At 45.1% G+C, this 22639-nt stretch overlaps 1 protein-coding gene across 2 annotated transcripts in view; it reads left to right on the forward strand.

Annotated features, from left to right (window-relative positions):
• Window positions 1-22639, forward strand: part of LOC138581368 (formin-J-like) — a 1098959-nt gene that overhangs the window by 163247 nt on the left and 913073 nt on the right. For both annotated transcript variants that reach the window (XM_069652650.1, XM_069652651.1), the window contains exon 3: window positions 11352-11516. In XM_069652650.1, the coding sequence (XP_069508751.1) occupies window positions 11352-11516 (165 nt within the window). The remainder of the gene's footprint in view (window positions 1-11351; window positions 11517-22639) is intronic.

Consider the following 22639-nt stretch of genomic DNA (forward strand, 5'->3'; position numbering starts at 1 on the left):
CAGTGCTGACAGGTAGGGACCATCATTTCTTTGATCTTGATTTTGTCTCTGGTTATTGTTAATACCTGACATATCAGGCCGATATCCTGCCCGGGGTCTGTCCTCTAAATACCTAGGGCTGATGTAGCTCTCCCTATTACTAGGATCATGTGATTGGAACATTGGTACAGGAAAGGGCGATCTGTGTTGTTTACCCCTTTGTTCAGGTGTCATATTATTTTTACCTGGGCTTTGAGCAGACTCAAGGGACATTTTGGCTGACCTGATTTCCATTACTATGGCTAAGGGTTCTTTAGATTTAGGTCTAGTATCTTTCATTTTATCACTTTCTCTACCCTGACAATAGAGTACCTCATATAGTTTTGTGCTTTGATGTACAATCCATTCAAGGGACTTGTCACGGTCAAATTCACGGACCAATTGGGATATGATGTCTTTCTGTAGCCCATAGAAGTATGCAGTTTTAAACTCATTGGAATTTAGGTCAAAAGATACATCAAAGCGAGAAAATGCTCTTTTTAAGTCTTGTAAAAATTGGCGAGGGGATGTATTAGGCCCAGCACTGATTGTGTAAGCGACTTTCTTTGCCTCCTGCAATGACTGAAAAGGAGAAAAAATGACGCCTAATTTCTTTTTCAAACTCCACCAATGTCATATTCTGCTGTTCATTTAATCCCCTTATGATGCTGGCCATCGGGGCATCTAAAGTTAAATGAAAATATTGTCTGTACTGTTCCTTAGGTATCTGGAGTGCTTTAAAAATGTAATGAACTGCTTCTAAGTGATCCTCAATGCAGCATTCACCTCCCTTTTTAAATGGTTTGATCAGGGCTTTAATGGATTTCATTATTTTTATGGGGCTACTTGTTGCAATGCATGGAATTGCACTACTTTGTGATTCAATCCTGGTTTCAGGTGTATGGGATTGGTGGCTGCCCCCAATGGGAGTATCAAATCCCCCAAGGGCACTGCAACCAAGTTCAGTCACCGGCCCAGTCACTGGAGCACTAGCTCTTTGGGCAGAACTAGAATTCACTTCCACTCCATTGAATGTAGTACGCTGCCGCCTCTCCTGGTACCTGGGAATGCACATTTGTTGTTCTAAGTCTTTGAACTTTTTAAGGAGCCTGCGTGCTTCATTGTGCAGATAGTTGTTTTCATCACTCATTTTATTTATTACCTCCTGCATGTCGCACATTTGCATTTGGCATTCATTGAATTCTTTGTTTCTCTTGTCTTTTTCTTGAATCATTTTAACCATTTCTTGCTCTGCACCTTGGAGATCACTTTCTTTTTCAAAATGTTCTTTTTGTAAAATCTGCATTTCTGAAACAATCTCATCTTTATCCTGTCTAATGTGGTCCACTAAGGCTTTTAAGTGTACCAATTCTTGCTCACTATCCTCAAACTGTTTCTTGCTTTTGGACAACTGAGCATCAAAATCTCTGCATTTTAATTGCATGTCTTTTTGGCATACATCCAATTCTGCTCTTAACATTTCCTGATTTTTACTTGACCCATCTAATTCAGTCGTTAACCTGTTAATTAGCTGAGTATCATTTTCCTGCATTCGCAGGGATCTATTCAAAATAAACCATATTTTGGCGCATAGCCGTATTAAACAGTCTTTCTCTTCACTTTTACCGGCTGCATTCAATAATCTTGTAAGGCAGACCTGAATTATGCTGCCTTCTGCAAAAATATTGTCTAGTTTTTCTTTCTGCACCTCACCCTGAATGCGGTCATGCCATTCTAAGGCACTGTTCGACGACCACGTCCCATGTGCAAACATCTTTGCCTCTAAATATTGCACTAGGTCTGAGAATGTGGTTTCGCTTTGTGACATTCTGAAATTCGATTTTAGTAACACACTGCTATTATGAAATGGGTTCCCTTTAATGTACAGATGGCAGTGTGAGACACACTTGCCACGCCCAGTAGGTGCTCTGTGATCACTTTCCCAGCCTGCAATCCACCATAAATATGTTGGGTATTTTGTGTAGATTTGGGGCCTGGCGGTATTTTCTTACCGCTGAAAAATAGTTTAGCAACAATCACTCCTTGTATTCAGATTAGGTTAGGTATAATAATAATAATATAGTGGATATGCATTATTTCAGTACACAGACATGCGTGGTTGGTATGCGTGGTTGGTATGCGTGGTTGGTGGTATTTTTGGTGAGCATAATTCCTTTGTTTTATTTGTGGCCCCAATATCCAGAACCCCTTATTTTTGTTTAGATTTTTCATGTAATCACTAGAGAGACCTCAGGCTTGCATTTCAGGAGCACCATATTTTCGTTTTTAGTGTGCCACCATGGGCAATTTCTCGCTGTTTTATCTACGGCAGCAAGCTATCATGCGGTATCTATCACCAACTTATTTACATCTGGTGAACTATGTCCAGGGCCTCCCTTTCTGCCGACTCATAGACCTCCGGCAGACTATAACACACACAGTTAGTTAAAATTGCTCATACTGAATGACATTGTGCACACAGCTGCAGCCAAATCTTATTTTAAGCTACCTTAAAAATGACAATTACACTGTCTAAACATCTCCCCACATCATCAGCACTGTATTGGTAAATGCACAAAGAAAAAAGAGAAAATAAAACACACCACCCGTCTGCTTTCAGATATTTTTGTGTATTATAAAAGTTGCATTTAAACACGATCTCACTCTTTTACAGAAATAAATGAAATAGCACAGTAACAGCATTATTTGTGATGCACTGAGAAGAGAGTGGTGGGGAACAAGGATTCAATTTGCAACATTAAACACGTGGGTAAAGCACAGGAATCTCCTTTCCTACACTGACTGAATATTTTCGCACACACTCAGCCCCCACACTTCAGCGAGATAATTACCAGGCTTATTCAGCATGTAACTTCTTTGGCTGGTCGCCTTCTGGAGGGGTTCACCCAGCAAGGACAAGCATTTGCTGTCACTCAAACTGGGACTTGTTGACTGGAAATCCCAGTCTCTGCAACCAAGGTGAATCTGCTTTAGGAATCAGGCATCCCCAGCTATCAATCCAGTCCTTCTCCGAGCTGTGTCAAGATGTCTCTCCCCAGCTTCTTCCTCGAGATTATACAAGAAAACTCTGGTTACCTCCTACCAAAGGATCCTAACCAATAAAATTCTATCATGCCCTAACCACCCTCTGCACACAATGGCTTGGCTTATACAGTTGCAACTGTAACCAAACTGATTTCCTGCTTATTCGAGGTCTTTGCTTCCTGCAAATACTGTGAACAGAGCGCAGCTAGAAGCAAAAAAAATAAATAAATAATCTGAATGTGCGTTTAAAATGACTTTCAGAGCCTGTCATTTTCCATTCATTTTGCACTGGAGAACACATTATGTAATTAATGAGTTAGCGTGTTAGTTTTTTGTTAATGAGGTTAGTTCATTAATCCTCAAATGTGTCTCCTGCAACAGAGGAATTTCAGGTAAAAATATGCTTTTAACTGTGAACAAATTATTTGCATTTTATATGTGGAAATCGTTTTTTACTGCATAGCCTGTTTTCATCTACATGTCTATAGTTTGCACTGGCAACACATAGCTTCAAGCAATTGCATTAAACCCATGCAGTGGCGCTGCATAAAAATGCTCAATAACACATGTCTTGCTGTATCACATTATATCAATGCACCAAACCCATGCAGTGGCGCTGCACTTCAAAAAAACATGCTATACATTGATCCTGTGCAGTGGTGCTGCGCTCTGTGCTCCCAAAAAACGCTAAACAATCCTACACTACCAACACATTTTCAAAGCAAATAAAATATAAAGTGAATGGAATAGGGAGAAGTTCAATGCCATTCGATAACGACATTCTTTTGGAATGTCCTTGTTTCGCCCTTAATGATTGGACATGATTTCTCTTGTAATAAAGTTGCCTGCTTTCATTATTACCAGCACCCAATGTCAAGTGTCCTTCTTGCTCTCGGGCAAACTACTACAAACATCGGTAAGGAGGTTTCTACCATGTTAGAATGAAAAAGAATACTTAGGTTCACCAGCCTACTTTCAGCAAGTGATTAAAGTGTGAATAATGAAGATTGTCCAGGCTTACAGCTCAAGCAGTCTTGATTCTATTAAAGACAAGGAGGCGAGCATTATGCTTTACTTCTTTATTACTGTCCCCACAGCAATTTAAAGAAACTTTATATATAACTAACACTTTTTTATTTTTTAAACCTTGTAACATTTTGTTTCCTCCCAGGAGACCTGGAGGTGTAGTAAACAACATAAAGTTAACACGGTTTGAAAAATGTTCCTAAAATATCCAACTCCTGAAAGAAAAATGTCTCTGGACTACCAGTACCCACAGTCCTCAGGGTGTTCTGTACTCCTACCTCCAGTACCTTAACCAATCCTGGCAAAGCTGCCCCTATAAGATAGCTTCGTCCCCCTCTCTACTCCTCTTTCTTTGGTCGCTAGACTGTGCTTGAGAGACTTTAACTGGTAACTTAAAACCATTGGAGCTTCTACTACAACTGTGCATCACTCCATAACCTCGGCTGAACGTCGTCCTCTTGCGAACTTTGCCATGCAACTTGTGACAACCAAGATGTTTATCTGTACTCAAGACGTCTTCTGGTCATCTCCTGCAATAAATGGAGACGTGATCATAAGGGTGGGTCCTTACTTGACACATGATCATCATAAGTAACATGATTGTCTTCTGTCTCAAGGGTGGGATATAATGCTCGCCTCCTTGTCTTTAATAGAATCAAGACTGCTTGAGCTGTAAGCCTGGACAATCTTCATTCTATGACAAGACGGAGGCGAGCATTATGCTTGTTCAAAGCTATGCATCACTCTGTCTGCAATTTGAGACACAGGCTTAAAATAGAGCGTTTTAAAGGTTCATTCATTGGACCAATCGGCTGCTTTCATAATGTCCTGTAAGGGAATGCCTGCTGCAAATGCGCTGGATGCCATTGCGCCTCTCACTGAATGAGCGCCAAATTGAGATAAATCTATCCCCGCCCACTGCATGACTTCTCTAACCCATCTAGCTATGGTGGCCGTTGCTACTGCATGGAAGGGTTTTCTATGTGCAATTAATAGCTGTGTTACTCCTGTGGGTCTAAGCAAGGCTGTGACTCTTTCGTACTCCTTGATGCACTGTGCTACGCACAACTTCACATTGTCTGGGAAGTATGGATAAGAAATCACTGACGAATCGGATTTCATCCTGTTAGCCACATTGAATGCAACTCCTTTGGGGTAGAACACTTTCCGATCTATCTCCAGGGCCTTGACATCTGACACTCTTCTGCATGCTATGAGGCAGAGAAGCATAGCCAGTTTGCCCGACAACTGCGATCTAGAAAGGTTCTTGTTCTCTGGCCAGTCCGCAAATAGTTGAAAAACTTTGCGCACGTCCCATAGAAATTAATATTTAGCCTCTGACGGCTTCTTCAACTTTATACCCTTCAACAGACGGACTACGGCTGGATGTTCTCCTATTGGGTTACCCTCTAGCTTGTCGTGTCCCATAGAGACTGCGGATCTATAGACTCGTATGGTCCTATAGGCACACCCGTCTCCGAATCTTTGTGCTAAAAAAATCAGCAGGTGTACTAGAGGGGCTGAAACGGGATGAACACCGATGGACGTACAGTATGTCTCCCATCGATCCCAATGCGGCACCATAGCTCATAATGGTGGAAGGCGCCCAGGAGCTTCTGATGCAATCTGCAGCGAGCTGCGAAATTCCTGGCAGCTCCCAACGTTGCCTGAAACTCGGCATGCTAGAAGGATGAGCGAGCCCTCCACTAGGAGCGGGTGATACTGGCCGTCGGGGTTCTGCAGAATGTTCGTGTTGTGAGGAATCACTCTCGGAAAATCCGTAGAAAGTTCCATCACTACTGGAAACCACGGCTGGGACTTCCATAATGGGACTATGAGCACTAGCTCTGCTTGCTTTCTCCTCACTTTCGCTACTGTCCTTGTCAACATGATGAATGGGGGAAAGGCATAATGGAGAGCTCCTGACCACTGGTGAAGGAACGCGTCCGTCCCTAACGCTTCTGGGTCTATCCTCCAGCTGTAGAACTCGGGGAGCTGAGTGTTGAGCCTGCTGGCGAACAAGTCGCGATGCAACGGCCCCCACAGCTGGTGGATGCAGCTGAAAATGCTCGGGAGAAGTCTCCAATCGCTGGAGTCTACCAGATAACATGAATTCCAGTCCGCTATCATGTTCTGAACGCCTGGCAAGTATTCTGTTGATACTGATATCTGTTGTTCCAAACAGTAATGCCAGAAATCTTTGGCTAGTTCCGCGAGCATCTTGGAGGAAGTTCCTCCGAGTTTGTTCACATACCGGACCGCCGAAATGTTGTCCATCTTGAGAAGGACACAGCAGGTCACCCTGTCTCGGGTCAAAGCTTTCACTGCAAAGGAACCCGCTAACAGCTCCAAGCAGTTTATGTGGAGTTTGAGCTCTTCTTGTGACCATTTCCCACCTGTTTGCAGTCCTCCGCACCGGGCTCCCCAGCCTATCCTGCTGGCATCCGATTCTATCACCATATCCGGAGTGTCTCCGAATCTCGCTCTGCCATTCAGGGCCTCCATATTCTGTAACCACCACTGGAGCTCTGTCATGGCGTCTTGGTCCAGGGAAACCAATTGGTGATAACCCATACCGCCTCTCAAATGTCTGATTTTCAACCTCTGCAGGGCTCTGTAGTGTAGAGGCCCTGGAAATATTGCCTGAAAAGAGGCTGCTAAGAGGCCCACTACGCGGGCTAGGTTGCGAAGGGAAATGACTTTCTTCGCTAACACTGTCCTCAGCACTTTTCGAATCTCTCGAACTTTCCGAGCTGGTAGTTCTAGAGAGGCACTTTTCGTGTCTATTACGAATCCCAGAAACTCTATACGTTGAGCCGGATGTAAATCTGACTTTTCTTTGTTGATGATGAAGCCGAGGGAGGTTACCAGGTTGCTTACCCAGGCAGCTTGCTCCCGAAGGAGTGATGCGCTCTGGCCTAGAATCAGAATATCGTCTAGGTAGATAATCATTCCTATACCCCTTTCTCAAATAGCAGCCGCCACTGGCCCCATGAGCTTGGTGAAGGCCCATGGGGCGGAAGCCAGTCCGAAGGCAAGACATGTGAATCTCCACATCTCCGCGTTCCATCTGAACCGGAGGTATTTTCGGTGATGCTCTGCGATAGGGATGGTAAGATAGGCATCCTTTAGATCTAGGCGGACTAGCCAGTCTCCCGTCCTTAGAAGATCCTGTAGAAGGTGAATTCCTTCCATCTTGAAATGCCTGTATACTACCCATTCGTTCAGACTTTTCAAGTTTATTACAGGCCTGACTTTGTCTCCTCTGTGAACCAGGAACATAGTGCTGATGAAACCTGGATTGCTTTGTGTCTCTCGCTCTATCGCCCCTTTGCTCGCCAAGCTTTCTAATTCGCTGTGCAACAGAGCTTCTTCTTTTTGCGTCTTGCAAATTGGCGTTGGAGTTTGAGAGGGGGCACCTACAAACTCCAGAGTCAACCCGGATACAGCATGTAGAATCCACGCATCGTTGGATAAATCGCGCCATGCATGCAAAAAGCTGGCTGTCCTGCCCTCAATTCTGTGTGTTACCTCCCTTGTACTCACCGGCCGGGGTGTTTTGATGCCTGTAGGCTCCTCTTCCTCTCCTCTTTCTTGGGAAACGGCTTCGTGCCGGAAAGAAATTATCTTGTTGTCTTGACTCCCAGTACTGGGACCTCTGGCCTTGGGGTCTTCTTTGATTGGAGAAGCGACCGGACGCTTGACCCCTTTGGTGACCGGTCCCAGAAAAAACACACCCGGGAAAGATTTTCCTGATAGAAGATTGGGCCTTTTCCAGTGCAGAGTATGTACCTACAAATTGGCTCATTTCTTTGGCAAACGCCTCTCCAAAGAGCATGCCCTTTGCGCCTTCCCCCGCCTCGTACGAGGCTAGGTCGCTTAGTTTGCCGTCGATTTTCATCTGTACTCCGTGTCTTCTTTCAGAAGAAAGGGCACAATTTGCGTTCCCTAGAAGGCAGACCGCGCGCTAGGCCCAATTCACCAATACTTGGGGGTCTACTGGCGTGTTTGTATCAATTGCTCTTTCCGCCAGATCCATTATTTTAGCCAGGGGGCCAGAAAGGTCCAACAGTTTGTCTTGACAAGCTCGCCAAGCTCTGTCCACTCCTTTCCGTATGTCCTTGGCCGTCTTCGTGACAAGCGTGACCATTTTAGGGTCTAAATCAGGAGTGTCCGTAACTTTACCGGGCAATTCGAGTCTGGGGCATTCCGCCCTCATTCTCGACCTGACTTCTCGGTCAAGTGGTTTTCTCATGTGGAGGGTCATATATTGGGCTACCCTGGGTGATGGTACCCAGTCCGTTGATCTTGGATGCCGGATCGCCTCCGGATCGAACATGTTCTCCAAATTCTCATCATCCGGAAATTGTTCTATTAGCTGAGGAGATGGGAGTTCTTCCTCCCCAATTTCTTCATCCGGTGTGTAACCGGCATCAAGTTCCTCCCCCACATTGTACACCACTGGGGTCGGGGGTCGAGAGCCCAGCACTGTTGCCCTATTCAGGAAGGCTTCTTTCAGCCTATTTACTGGGTCAACTGGCACTTGGTGTCTTAAATTTACCCCGTCTGGGTGACTCAGGGGCGTCTTAGAGTCTGAACTCTTCCGAGTCTTCTTACTGCCCTTGGTATCAACCATCTGCTCAGGGTGTCTAGCTGAGGTGCCCTCGCCAGGGCTGAGCGCCCTTTTCTTGGATTTCTCCTCCGCTCTCTGTGCGTTCAGAATGGCCTCCAAATGGTCAAGTCTCTGTGTAAGAGGAAACACTCCCTGCATCACAGCGTGTGAGAGTGAGTCCCCTAGGACCATCTTAAAACTTTGGGAGAGGTCTTGCTCATTATGTGTGGGCTCTTCCACCCATTCCTCCGAGCTCCATTCTGGAGTAGTCGACTTATATTCCCTGGGCTCAGTATATTGTGCCATATTTCTCAAAGGCTGGCTCCTCAGCTTTCTTATCCACAACCTTTTTTTTTTTTTCTTTTTTTTAGCCCAGATAGCGTGCCCTGTAATATGACCTCACCACTAATTCTTCGTGAGTAAATGAGCCGCTGTAACACCAACTGAAAGTGTGGGTTCTGAAAGTCTGTGCTTGCTCACTGGAGGGAGTCTTTGTGATCCACCGCACGTTCGGATTACTGAGAGAAAGCTCTGTTCTCTGCGCGCTTGACCGAGTTCCAAATCTTCGGGAATAGCGGTTGAGTGCGTGCGATAGCTTCTGGGGCACGATGCGTGCCTGCTGGCTCCCGCTGGGTCCTAGCTCCGCCGAGCAGGAGCCTGACGGCTTATTCACTCACCGCAGAAGGAGGGAGGGGCCGGTAGCCTAGCGCCAGTGCGTTCGCTCGCGGCTCCAGCCCTGCTCCTTATCTATCCGCTACCTGCCTGTCATAACTGACATGGAGCGGATACGCTCCTCAATGACTTACACGTGAGGGAATATTTAGATATATTATTCCAAATTAACGCGCGTGCGCTAACAACGCTGCTTACTGCGCATAAGTCACCATAAGGTACATATTAAAGTCACTATGCAAAATGTATACTAGACAATGATATCACTACGAAATATGGTAAGGCACTTATCTCTGTGGGATCAGCAACAAAGAAAGAGGAGTAGAGAGGGGGACGAAGCTATCTTATAGGGGCAGCTTTGCCAGGATTGGTTAAGGTACTGGAGGTAGGACTACAGAACACCCTGAAGACTGTGGGTACTGGTAGTCCAGAGACATTTTTCTTTCAGGAGTTGGATATTTTATGAACATTTTTCAAAACGTGTTAACTTTATGTTGTTTACTACACCTCCAGGTCTCCTGGGAGGAAACAAAATGTTACAAGGTTTAAAAAATAAAAAAAAAATGTTGTTAGTTATATATAAAGTTTCTTTAAATTGCTGTGGGGACAGTAATAAAGAAGTAAAGCATGATGCTCCCCTCTGTCTTGTCATAGAATGACAATATGACATCATCATTTGCACTGTTAAAGTATAAATAGTAATTTTCCAGTGCAGATTGTGCTGTAACACAGCGAAAACTAGGAATCTCTATTCTCAAGTAACTGCTCAAATCATTTTTGTTGTGGCAATTTCCATTGGAGACACCCTTTCCAATACATATGAATACATCCACCATTTCTTCATTTAGTCCAACACCCCTACAAGCTAGAAGCATTTCAGACCATTACCATACAGATGATATGCTGAGCATAGTATCACGATACTAGTGCAGCACTGGATTGTAAAAATGATTCTTCAAAGTGAATGGCATGACTTGAAAACAGACTATGAAAGAAACAGAAGAAAAAGACATGTGAGAATATGAATAGTGGCAGGAGAGCACCGGCCATAAGGTGGTATTTTATGTTATACAATGTTTTACTGCACCCTTCACCACCGTAGTGGTCTTACAGTGCCCAAACCTTGTCCGAGGGTGGCGTAGTGTGACCCTGCTTGGGTATCGCCAGACGTTAGTCTGTGGATAGTGGAAAAAAAGGTTTGGTAGGTATTAGGAAAGAGGAATTAGCCAACAATAAGGGTAAAAACGTTTCGGGTGGGTGGGGTGATATGGTAGTGGCAGTACAGACGTATGATTCTTGCTCAGATTACTATTCCGTAAGAGTGAAAAAGGATTCAGGAATATTGAGCTCGGTGCAACAGCCCTTGCAGGCAGACTTGTAGTGTGTTGGTCCGGAAAGGCTGCTGGTACGTTGCTGCAGGCACCCTTATTTCCAGACCACCACTCTTGTAACAAGGCCCATCATCACTACTGCTGAAGGTGGACAATGGGCTTGGGTGAAATTCCATTGTATGAAAATGAATGAGAGTAGTAATGCATTTTAAATAAATGTAAATCCTTGCCAGGAAGCACGGGACCCACAGGTTGGTGTAGCTTGTTAAAAACTATGTAATGCCGTCCAGGAACTCCAGGGCCCCAGAGAGTTGTTTTGCCCTGATGGTACACCTTTTTCCATATCAACACAGAAAAAAGGTTTACCCTATTTTGAATGAATGATGGAGACCAGCTATTACTGCCAGTGGCAATGGACTTTGTTTTACTTTTCGACGTGGATTGACATTAGAATGGCCCACAAAATACAAAAACGTCTTTTAGCTTGGAGTGAGCCAATACGTTATATAGAAACTCCCTGTGCACTGTCCAGGACTTTGAATTGAGAGCCAGCCATGCTTCCTGTGCATCTTTCAAAATATTGGTGGAAGCTAAAATCCTTATCCTACCTTGTAAATACCTGAAATGTAACTCTGTTCTGCTTCCAGATGTATTTAATGAGAAGTCCAGAAATTCTTGCAATTGAGACTCCAGAAAGTCTTGCAGCAGGGAGTCAAGTTGCAATCAAGAATGCCAGATCTGAACTCACCCAGAACGATTCATCAATTACCTCAAAAAGAAATAATCTGGAGGAGACAACACAATTTGCCAAGGTAAATATCATATACGTTATTTGTGTCAAAGATGCCCCATTTCACGTTTATCAGCAGTGAACCAGTTTCAGCTTGGTGTTGTGATTTTCAGGCCAGTGAGCATGTAATGAATCTGCACTTTTGGATAACACACTGTTGTTATCAAATACGTGGAAGGATACAAAGAATAACAGAAGGAGGTGAATATAGCAGAGGGTGATTCATTCAAGTTGTACGACTAATTAAATTAATGATAAGGTATCATTTTGAGCAAGTTTGTTTTTTAGCATCTGTATTGCTTAAAGGTTTGCTCCAAATGAAGCTGGCAGCAATCGAGTAAAAGCGCTATGTGGCAATTTGAATCACGGCACAAACTATTAGAGATTATTTATTTCAGGAAGGACATGTGATCTCAGTCTCTATTGCCTCCTGAGCACAGGTGACTCGTGCATGCTAGATTCATCTGAACTGGTCCCCGATTCGGCCACAATTTAAAGAGGGATTTACTCCTATACCATTCCTGCTTTACCAAAATACATATTTACCGTCCATGCAGCATTCCACATTACCAGAGAAAATGGCCTAGTAAAGATCCCATGCTGAGGACTCTACCTACTCTAGACCGTTCCTTTGGATGTGAGAAGGATTTGGGAGTCCTGTCCTGATGAAGGCGGTTAATCTATTCATGTAGCCACTGTGCGTCGACCCTGGGCTACTTGCAAAATTTATTTTGCGTTTTCTTTTATAGATAAATTGTGTCACTCTCTTTGCATTGTTGTTGCTCTTTGAAATAATGTTTACACTATGTTACTCGCACTAGCCTTCTGCTCTAGCACGTTTGTAATACTGTTGGTATACAAGCATATGTTGAATCATGTTACAATATTGTGCAAAAACTATGCACAATGAGAACTGAGACTAATGCTCAAACTAATTAAAATACTTGATTGAATCAAGACAAATAACATTTCACCTAATAATCTCAAGTTATTTGAAGAAGGTGCTAATATTAACTAACTGAATTCGTACAAAGAAATGACAAAATAATGTTTGAATTAACCACTGGTAGGAACACACCTCTCTCTGTGTATCAGTTTAAATAGGTATGAGCATTTTTATAAGCTTGTAAATGGACAATTTCTAATGTATAATCTTAGATTTTCTTCTGCATATTTAGATTGAAGAGTTGTTTTTCATAAATATTTGTGAATCCAAATACACATCTAGATGGTTGTATCTAATAAATGTCATTGTGAAGAAAACACATTGACAAGTAAGCATGGACGAATGCATTAATCTGAATCCTAAACCACCTGCATTTTCACTATGTTCTGGACTTGCTGGGCTCTTGAATATTTAAGGGATTTAGGTGACAGATCCAGGTTAAGCTAATGACATGAAATGTTGCTGCAAACTGTAGGTTCAAGTGCTCAGACCTTTTCTTGCCAGCTCATGTTCAAAGCAAACAATGTGTCTAATTGACTAATGGCTTGCAACAGGCTGTTTCTTTAATAAAGAAACCCAAATTAATGATTTTGTTTTCAGCTAACAAAAAAGATCTTTGAAAGCTTCTGAACTATGTTAAGTGTTTTTTTCCTTTGTACACTACCACTACCTGACTAAAGTGTATTAATTTAAGCAACATCAGAGGGAATCAATGAATACTTGACATGCTACTGACTCTTCATCAGCCCTACTGGCCGTTCTCACGTTATGGTGTAAATATGCAAGTCCAACGTCTTCAACGTGTGTGCAAGTACAAGTTAAGAAAGCTCTTTTAGCAAGATATTGGGCCTATGGTAGTGTTCACATGCTTTATGTGGTGTGACAGTGTATGCAGGGTAGATATTGTTCTGCCACACTTATAAGAAGCTTTCAGGCTGTCTGTTATATGGTAAAACAAATGTAGCAAAGTATTTTCTTTTCCATTTTTCTGTCACACCTACATTATTCGATAAGGTTATGTAGCTTGGATTTATTTTAGATATGTAGATTGAGGTTCATTAAGTGTAATTGTTGTTTTAATGAGCAAGAAAGAGGTGTGCCATTTCAGAATAGGCCATTGTTAAAGGCTGCAGATGTTGTCATTTAGTGTGCTAGGCTGCATTTCTGAGCTATGGTCATTTAATTGAATTGCAATTCTGCTGTAGAGCAGAAGGCTCCAAGCTCCAAGCAGCCAAGGGCATGATGAAAGGGATGCAGAGTTTTCAGCTAATTGTTACAAGGGAGAATGTTTTCATCTCCCTGAAAAGATATTAGAGATAGCAGGTGCCTTCCCAGGCGCTAAACAAATGAATACATAATGGTTGTGAAGGACAAAGTGAGATATGCGAGAAGGCCCAGAGAGCAGCATTGCCAAAATGAACAACTAGGATGTGAGCACAGCACCTCCATGTTGTTTCTTCGATTGGCAACATGTATCGAGATGGGAGTTGCAGAGTGAACAGGTGCAGGGGGGGAGGTGAAGGGGGCAATTATGGGGAAAGGATTTTGGTGTTGCAAGGGATGCGACAAAGTTTTGACCTTGCTGATTTACACTCACTGTGTGTTTGGTTTGTCTCGGTGGGATGCTATAGCCCGAGCAGTCTCAGGAGTTGCTGTCCAATTCAGGTAGACCTTTTTTTATCAATTGCACCATGAAGAGTGCCAACCAATTAAAATGCTGTATTTTGTGCGGACTATAATATTATGCGATGCTCAAGGGGTAGTAATTTGATGGTCCCAAGATTGAAAACCTCCAATCATATTGCTCAATAAATAGTGTTCTTTAGGGGTTCAATGACGAATAGCCAATGGACATTTTCGAATTAGAAATAATGTTGCATTTATAGAACATGCTAATTTTGTGGTTTCTTGTGTAAACCAGCAGTTATTTGTGGTTTTTGTGTGGAAATGTGCAGTTTGTGCACATTAGTGTGGCTGGCATCTTTTTCTCTTCTTGGGTTTCTCTTTTTCACGCTTGCGGCGTCAGGAGTTTCATTGGGACACATGGTATGCTCCACCGACAGGGAGAGCAAGTAGATGGGTGAGGTGATTTCACCTCAAAGCGGACAGGAGTTCCCCTGCCATTTAGCTCAGGTGAAAGGTCTCTAGGGAGATAAAAGCCTGGAGGGGAATCCGTGACTAGAGAGCGCGGGAGACAGGAGAGGGAGAAGAGAAGGTTCATGGAGGGCTTTGGCACTTTCCTTACAAAAGGTTGGTACCCCGATCCTGACGCTGTTTCGCTTCAGGGCCTTCGTCCCGCTCTCTCCCCTTTTCAAGGTTGAGATTTCAGGCCTGGGCCGGGAGCCATGAGCAGGGAGAGGCGACAGTTGTGCTGACTCACCCTCTGTGAGCTGCAGTGAGGGACAGAGCCCGTCTTTCATCTCCTGAGCCCGAGCCGAAGTAGGAGAGGGAAAGTGAAAAGAGCAATGGGGAATGGACTATCTGTACAGAGAAGTTAATGGTTTCGAGTGTATATAATTGTGTTCACACAACCGAGCACTGTGTCACGCACGTCCTGTCAGAAAGGGCACACTTCACCGTGGGCTTAGTATAATGAGCCCGTTGTGTGAGTGTGTACAGGCAGGCCTGACAGAGGCCTGGCATGGCCTGCCAGAAAACATACGGAGTAAAACCTTTATGCCACATGTGTGGCTGAGGAGATTTTGTTTCAATCAGAGTCCCTTGCCCCGCAGGACGCCCAGAGTGAATCAGGAGTGTTGCTGGCATTTCTCTTACTCCCTCATTTCCCCCGATTAGTTTGAAGTTTGACAGGGGGTGGTGGTGAGGATACCAGACAGGGACAGAGAACGGCGGCCATCCAGCCACAGCCACTGTACACCGTAAGAGACTATTCAGCTATGTGTGAAGGTTCCCTTGGGCCATGACGTAGTGAAGACAAATATAAGCAAACCAAAGGCATTTGAGTAGGGGAAAGGGCAGCGTGGCCAGCAGGCCATTTCTGGTGACCGGTAAATATAATACCCTGTTTGCTTATTGGGCTAGGGCGGACATGGGTAATTAGAACGGTTTTCTCCTCATTTTAAAAGTGGGAGTCTGGTGGGGTATGTCAGGTAAGTGGTGACTGGCTACCTAACCAGCTGGTACTACGGGATAGTGGATTGAGGAAACAGCCACTGTTTTTTATATTGTCTATCTGTTGGTCGTAGCCAGAGTGGGTTGTGTGTCTGGTGGTAGTCTGCAGCTACCAGGGGACCGGGGATACTAGTGTGATCCCAATTTATTCCACCGTCAACGGGAGGCCATTTCTCATAGCGGCTAATTGATGCTATTTCATTATTCATTTATTGAAAGTGAAGGAGCATGCTCCCAGGTGACCCAATGGATGCTATTTAATTATTTATGTATCTAAGGTGAATGAACATGCTCCCAGTTGACCCAATGGATGCTATTTAATTATTTATTTGTCGAATGTGAATGAACATTCTCCCAGGTGACACAATGGATGCTATTTAATTATTTATTTATCTAAAGTTAATGAACATGCTCCCAGGTGACCCAACTGATGCTATTTAATTATTTATTTATCCAATGTGAATGAACTGGCTCCCAGGTGACCCAACTGATGCTATTTCATTATTTATTTATCCAATGTGAATGATCTTGCTCCCAGGTGACCCGACTGATGCACTAACCAATAGCGCCTTAGCTAGGGGCCTAGAGGTGTAATGGTATTTGTGTTTATTTAGGATCTGTTGCACAAGTTCTGTTATATAAAACAGGCGGTTCAAGCATCAAATGGAATAAGACTGTGTCTGTTTATTTAACCAGGTTCACCAGTACATCCGTCAGTCACCAGGGCTGAACTGCCATAGGTCTTCATAGGAGGGTCCCTCCATCACCCCCCTGGGTTGTCATTTGCACATGTGTGCAGTAAGGTGGAAGTATCACCATACTCAGATCTCCTACATGTAGCTACTCACCCCCACCACAGAAACATAGGGAGTTTCACCTTACACTTGCTTTAAATATTGTACCCCTTGAGTGGGTGTATTGAGATGGTCCTTAGTTCAGTTCTATCGAGCTGTCTGATTCTCCCTGCCGTATTTTGCTAATGAAAGCTGTTTTTTCTTGCAATTTGTGCACTCTAGTTTTAACTATTTTTGCATTACAATTGGATTACTTTGGGGTACTTTGCCGACCATTACATTTGAAGGCCTCAGCGAGATCTCCAGTCCCCTGAAGAGCTGGGGGCTCCCTGTCGCTCGAACTGTGGGGCTTCATGCCGGCCAACAGAGACCAGTTCTTGTGCACATGAACCAAGGAGGTGAGCAGACGCCAAGATGCCCGAAGGTTCCCTGATTGCTTAGGCGAGCCACTGATCGGGGTGGTACAGACAGTTGAGAGGGGAGATTCAGCATCGAGGAAGACACGTGAGTGTCCTCTTCCATGAAAGCACAGTATTGAGGATGTTATGCTGTTGGTTTCATTTGTTATATTGATTAGTAGATTAAGCTGAAGGGGAACTCCTCCATTGTGAGGAAAGACAGCGCTGTGTAGTATTGCATGATGATTTAATAAGATATCGAAGGGAAACTCCTATGTTGGGGAAAAAGATGACATCATAAGTAAAATAAAGTTGTGAATTGATGTGGGATCTCCTCTTATAAGGGGAATGACAGCACTGTGTACAAGTAGAAAGGGATACCTTTGTCCCTATGTGGGTATTGTTTTAAATATTATTGGTTGATTTTGTTAGAATAGTGTATTTAGAGGTTTTTGTGTTAACAAGAAGTTAAATTCAGGAAGAGGTTGAATTCAGAAGAGAAACTGCGAGGGACAAGACATGCAGAGTCTTTGGTGGGAGCGCTGCGCTCTGGTTAATTTTCTGAGACATTCATATTGAATTCACAATCCATGAAGAAGTTATTTTTTAAAATAAACATAAAAGAAAACCACAATTTAGGTATTTAGTTAGGATTTTTGTTTAAGTGCTTTGCTGCTGAAGGAGTTAAGGTTTATTAAAAGTCTTACCAGACTTGAACATTCATGCATTTTGTTTTAGAGGCTGCAGCTCATTGAAAAAACGTAGTGCGCATGAACTTCAAGTAAGCGTTTTCACATGAACGCTATCATCTAAGAATTCACTGAGATATTATCGCGGGCGCCTGATCTGTTTAGTGTTGTTCACAATATTAGGGTTCCTCTCGGACGCTTATCGTGCATGCACAGTGTGAAGTCTAACTCCGAAAAGATAGAAGACTGTAAAGCTTTGTAATTTTCAAAGGTTACTTTAAGTTGCCGTTTATGCGCCCTGATAAACATAAGTTAGTTCTTTATTCTGAAAGCATCTTTTGAAGTGTTCTCTGACTGGAACAGGCTGGAGTCAGGAGATCACTGTCAGTGACTTGAGCTCTACGCGTGCGCGCCAGTCAGTTGTGCCTGGAAGGGTGCCTCTGATGAGACCATAGGCAACTGAGGCTGCGCATAAAAGTCAGGTTATTTCACAATCTCTCTAAACTCCATAACGCAGAAATAGAAGGAAAGTCACTAAAAGGAGAATATTTTAAAAATCGCTATTTTTCAAGTACTCCAGAAGAAGTACATTGGAACAAACTATTCTAAAGAAAGAATTTTAAAATTTTGTATTTGTATTTTATTGAATTTATATAGCCCTTTACTACAAAGTGCTTTACATGAGAACAAATAAACATACAGCAAGCATAAGATGTCAATTGAACCACAACCTGAAAACAGCATAAAGAACAACTTACAATATTGCAGCGGTGAGGAGGGTGTGGGAGGGGGGAGGTGTGCAAGGGAGTAGTAGGTGTTAGAGGAGGTGAGAATGGGGGAAAGAGAGAATGCAGGAATGTGAGGGAAGAAGAGCGGAGAAGGTGAGACAAGAATCAAGCCGGGGGAAGGGAGGAAGGGGATAGGAGGGATGGAGAGGGTAAGGAAGAGGAAGAGTAAGAGGAAAGGGTAAAGGGGAAGGGAGGAGGTAGGGAAGGTGGGGTGTTAGGGAGGTGAGTGGAAGAGGTAAGATTTTAGAGCAGAACGAAAGGTAGGGTATGAGGGAGAAGAGCGGATGTGAAGGGGGAGGCAGTTCCAGTGGAAAGGAGCAAGGAGTTGGAAGGAGCAGAAGCGGGAGGGGCGCAGGGTGGAGGAGGAGGAGAGAGTAGGAAAAGATTAGCAGAGCGGAGAGGACGAGAAGGGGTGTAGAAGGAAAGAAGGGAGGAGAGGTAGAGGGAGCAAGATCATAGAGGGATTTGAAAACAAGACAGAGGAACTTGAACTTGAGCTGGGAGTGAAAAGAGAGCCAACCTAGAGAGGTGAGGGAGGAGGAGATGGAGTCAAGAGGTGAGAGAAGGCATATGGAGCGGATGCAGAGTGGCAGATGGATTTAAGAGGGGAGAGATGAGAGGAGGGGAGTCCGAAGAGAAGGGAGGAACAGTAGAAGAGTCTGGAGAAGAGGAGGGAAGTAATTAAAAGTTTAGTGGCGTGAAAGGTAAGGAGGGGTCGAATTTTACGAATGTTATAGAGGTGAAATTGACAGGATTTAGCAGTGAGAGAAATGTGGTGAGATAGAGAGAGGTGAGGGTCAATATGGAGACCAAGGTTACTGGAATGAGGAGAGAAGGAGAGCTGTGAGGGGGAAAGAGAATGAAGGCGGGAGGGGAGGGAGGAGGAACAGTGATAGCAGGGAAGAAAAGGAGTTCAGTTTTATCAGTATTCAGAGTAAGGACGTGTGAGGACATCCAGGATTTAATAGCAGAAAGGCAAGAAAAGAGTTTATCATGAATGTCAGGAGAGAAGGAGGAGAAGGAGAGGAAGAGCTGGGTGTCATCAGCATAGAAGTGGTGCGAGATGCCAAAAAAGGAGGTAATAGGGGCTAGGAATGAGGTGTAGAGTGAGGTGTAGAGTGAAAAAAGAAATGGGCCAAGGACAGAGCCTTGGGGAACTCCGTATTTGGGAGGAAAAGAAGGGGAGGGGGAGCCAAAAGGTGCGGTTAGAGAGATAAGAGGAGAGCCAGTTAAGAACGTTGTCCTTGAAGCCAAATGATGAGAGGGAGGAGAGGAGAAGAGGATGGTCGACAGTATCAAAAGCAGCAGAAAGGTCAAGGAGAATAAGGATGGAGGATTGCTTTGCGTAGTGGGCAGAGAGGAGAGAGTTGAGAACAGAGGTGAGGGCAGTTTCAGTGGAGTGCAGTGGGCGGAAGCTGGATTGGGTGGAGGGAAGGAGTGAGTGGTTAGAGATGAAGGAGGAGAGTTGAGAATAGACAATACGCTCAAGAAGTTTAGAAAGGAAGTGGAGTAGAGAGATGGGGTGATAGTTGGAGGCAAGATGGAGGTTGGCAGAAGGTTTTTTGAGAATAGGGAGGATAGTAGCGTGTTTAAAAGGAGTAGGAAAAGTGGAAGTTGAGAGGCAGATGTTGAAGAAAGAGGTGAGGCAGGGAATGAGGAGGGGGTAGATTTTAGGGATGAGGGGAGAGGGAATAGGGTTAGAGGGGGAAGCAGTACGATGAGTGTTGGATAGGAGTAGAGTGACATCAGAATGCGTGACTAGAGAAAAAGAGGACATACCAAAGGTAGAGGTGGAAGGAGGAGGAGAGGGAGGAGAGCAGGACGGGGAGGAGATGATAGTTTGACGGAGATTGAGGACTTTACTAGAAAAGGAGGAGTAAAGATCAGTAGCAGTGAGAGAAGAGGTAGTGGAGGGATCAGGAGTATATGGAGAGAGCAGTCGGACTAAAGTTTGAAAGATGCGGCGAGAGGAATGTGAGTGGAGAAGGTCAGAGTAGTAGGTGCGTTTCGCAGAATTGAGGCATGAGTCGTAGAGGGTATGATAGGAAAAATAAGCAGATTGGTTAGAGGGGGGTGGGTGTTTGAGCCACTGACATTCAAGGCGCCTGAGGAGGCGGAACATAGAGGAGAGATGAGAAGAAAGCCAGGGTTGAGCAGGTTTGTGAGAGGGGCGTAACGGTGAGAGGGGGTAGAGAAGATCAAGAGTAGTAGAGAGGGAGGAAGATAAGATAGAGGAGGCATCAGAGACAGAGGTAGAGGAGAAGTGGGGGGGAGGGAAGAGGAAAGGAATGCTAGAAATCGGGAGGGGTTAAAGCAGCGTAGGTCACGCCAGAGAAAAGAGGTAGAGGATTGAGGGGGAGGAGGAGAGGGGGAGGGAGGGGAGAAGGAGAAGGAAAAAGAAAGTAGGGAGTGATCAGATAGGTAGGTGGGAAGGGAGGAGATGGGGGAGGCAGAGAAGGAGGAAGCAAAGATGAGATCAATAGTAGAGCCAGATTGGTGGGTAGGAGGGAGGGGAGGAGAGGGGAGAGAGGAGGTAGGAGTCGAGGATGGAGAAGAGATGAGAGGAGGGAGGGTTAGAAGAGAGGTGGAGGTTAAAGTCACCAAGAACAAGTAGTGGAGTGGGACTGGGGGAAATAAGACTGAGGAGATGGTCAATGTCCTCATAGAAGGAGCAGACTGGCCCAGGGGGCGGTAGATGATGAGGAAAGAGATAGCATGAGGAGAATTAAAGATTTTGAACATGAATTCAAAGGAAGGGAAAGAGGGTAGAGAAGTAGGGGATGGAGAAGAGGTGAAGTGTGGGCGTAAGAGGAGGCCAAGACCACCACCACGGCCAGTAGTGCGGGGAACATGTTCAAAGGAAGAAGAGAAGGAGGTGAGGGAGGCAGGAACAGAGGTATTGTGAGGCGGGATCCAGGTTTCAGTAATGCAGAGACATTGTAGGTTAAGGCGAAGGAAAAGGTCAAGGACAGCAGAGGTTTTGTTACAGATCGATCTAGTGTTCCAAAGGGCAACATCAAAGGCATTAGAGGTGTTAGTGAGAGGTGGATAGATAAGGTTGCGGTGATGAGATGAGGTATTGGGGAGAGGGATAGAGAGGGTGTGGGAGGAGAGGGGAAGATGGACAGAGGAGATGGCCATTAGAAGAATGTAGAGTAATGTGAGGGGGAAAGAGGGGCGGGGAGAGTATCGGTGTTGAGAGAGAATGAAGCATAACAGGGAGAGTGAATAGAATGAGTCAGGAACGAGGGGCAGTTAGAGGGAGTATGTAAGAGAAGTAGAGCAGTGGGTGGGGGAGGAGAAGGGGGAAGGGAGAGGGAATAGGAAGGGGACACACACTGAAAAGTAGTAGTGCTACTGGGCAGAAGAGGAGAAACTCTGGTGAGGAGGGAGGGGGTGGGGGCTAAGCCAGAGTAGTGGTAGGTGAGCTCAAAGCCCACAGTTCTTGAGGGGAGAGATCACTGAAGCCTGTAGCAGAAGGAATAGGTAGTGAGAGGAAGGAGCGGAAGCGGAAGCACTGTGGTCAGTGACAGGGATGGAAACAAGGACAGTGGAGGAGAACTCTACAGCACAAAGTGGAGAGAGCCAGCCAGAGAGTAGCTGGAGCCGCAGTTGTGGAGGTGGAGGCACAGCAATTTGACAAAGGGGAAGGAGAACAAGTCAATGGATGGGAATGTTGCAGACCGTAGATGATGAAGTCAGCCAGAGTGATTTGGAGCCGTGGAGTAGAAGTAGAGGCATCTCAGGCCGATGAGTGCAGTAGGAGCCGTGGAGAAGTAGCGGCGTCTCAGGCCGATGTGGGTGAAATATGCCGACGGGGGAGATGTCAGTGAGAGATGAGGGGTACAGGAGGAACAGGCACGGAAGTCACATTAGGTAGAGAGTGGAGGAGAACGCTGCAGTCCATAGTAGATGGACTCAGCAGGGGCACATTGGGCTATAGACGGAGCAGGCAGTGAGAGGCGAGCGAGTGAGCCCACAGTAGATGAGGCGGGTCCAATGAAGGCAGGAGCAGCAGGGGCAAAGGAAGCCACAGATGACCGAACAGGCAGAGGGTGAGCGGGTGAGCCCGTGGTAGAGGAAGCAGTCCTGAGGAGGCAGGTAGGAGATGAGGCAGGTAACAGTAGATGAGGCAGGTCCAAGGAAGGCAGGAGTAGCAGGTGTAGAGGAAGCCACAGATGACAGAGCAAGCAGAGGGTGAGCGGGTGAGCCTGCGGTAGAGGAAGCAGTCCTGAGGAAGCAGGTAGGAGATGAGGCAGGTCCAAGGAAGGCAGGAGTAGCAGGTGTGGAGGAAGCCACAGATGACAAAGCAGGCAGAGGGTGATCGGGTGAGCCAGCGGAAGAGGAAGCAGTCCCAAGGAGGTGAGGAGATGAGCCTGCAGGACGCCACAGTTGATG

This window comes from Ambystoma mexicanum, chromosome 3p (assembly GCF_040938575.1).
Source record: "Ambystoma mexicanum isolate Mex_15411 chromosome 3p, UKY_AmexF1_1, whole genome shotgun sequence".
Lineage (NCBI taxonomy): Eukaryota > Metazoa > Chordata > Amphibia > Caudata > Ambystomatidae > Ambystoma > Ambystoma mexicanum.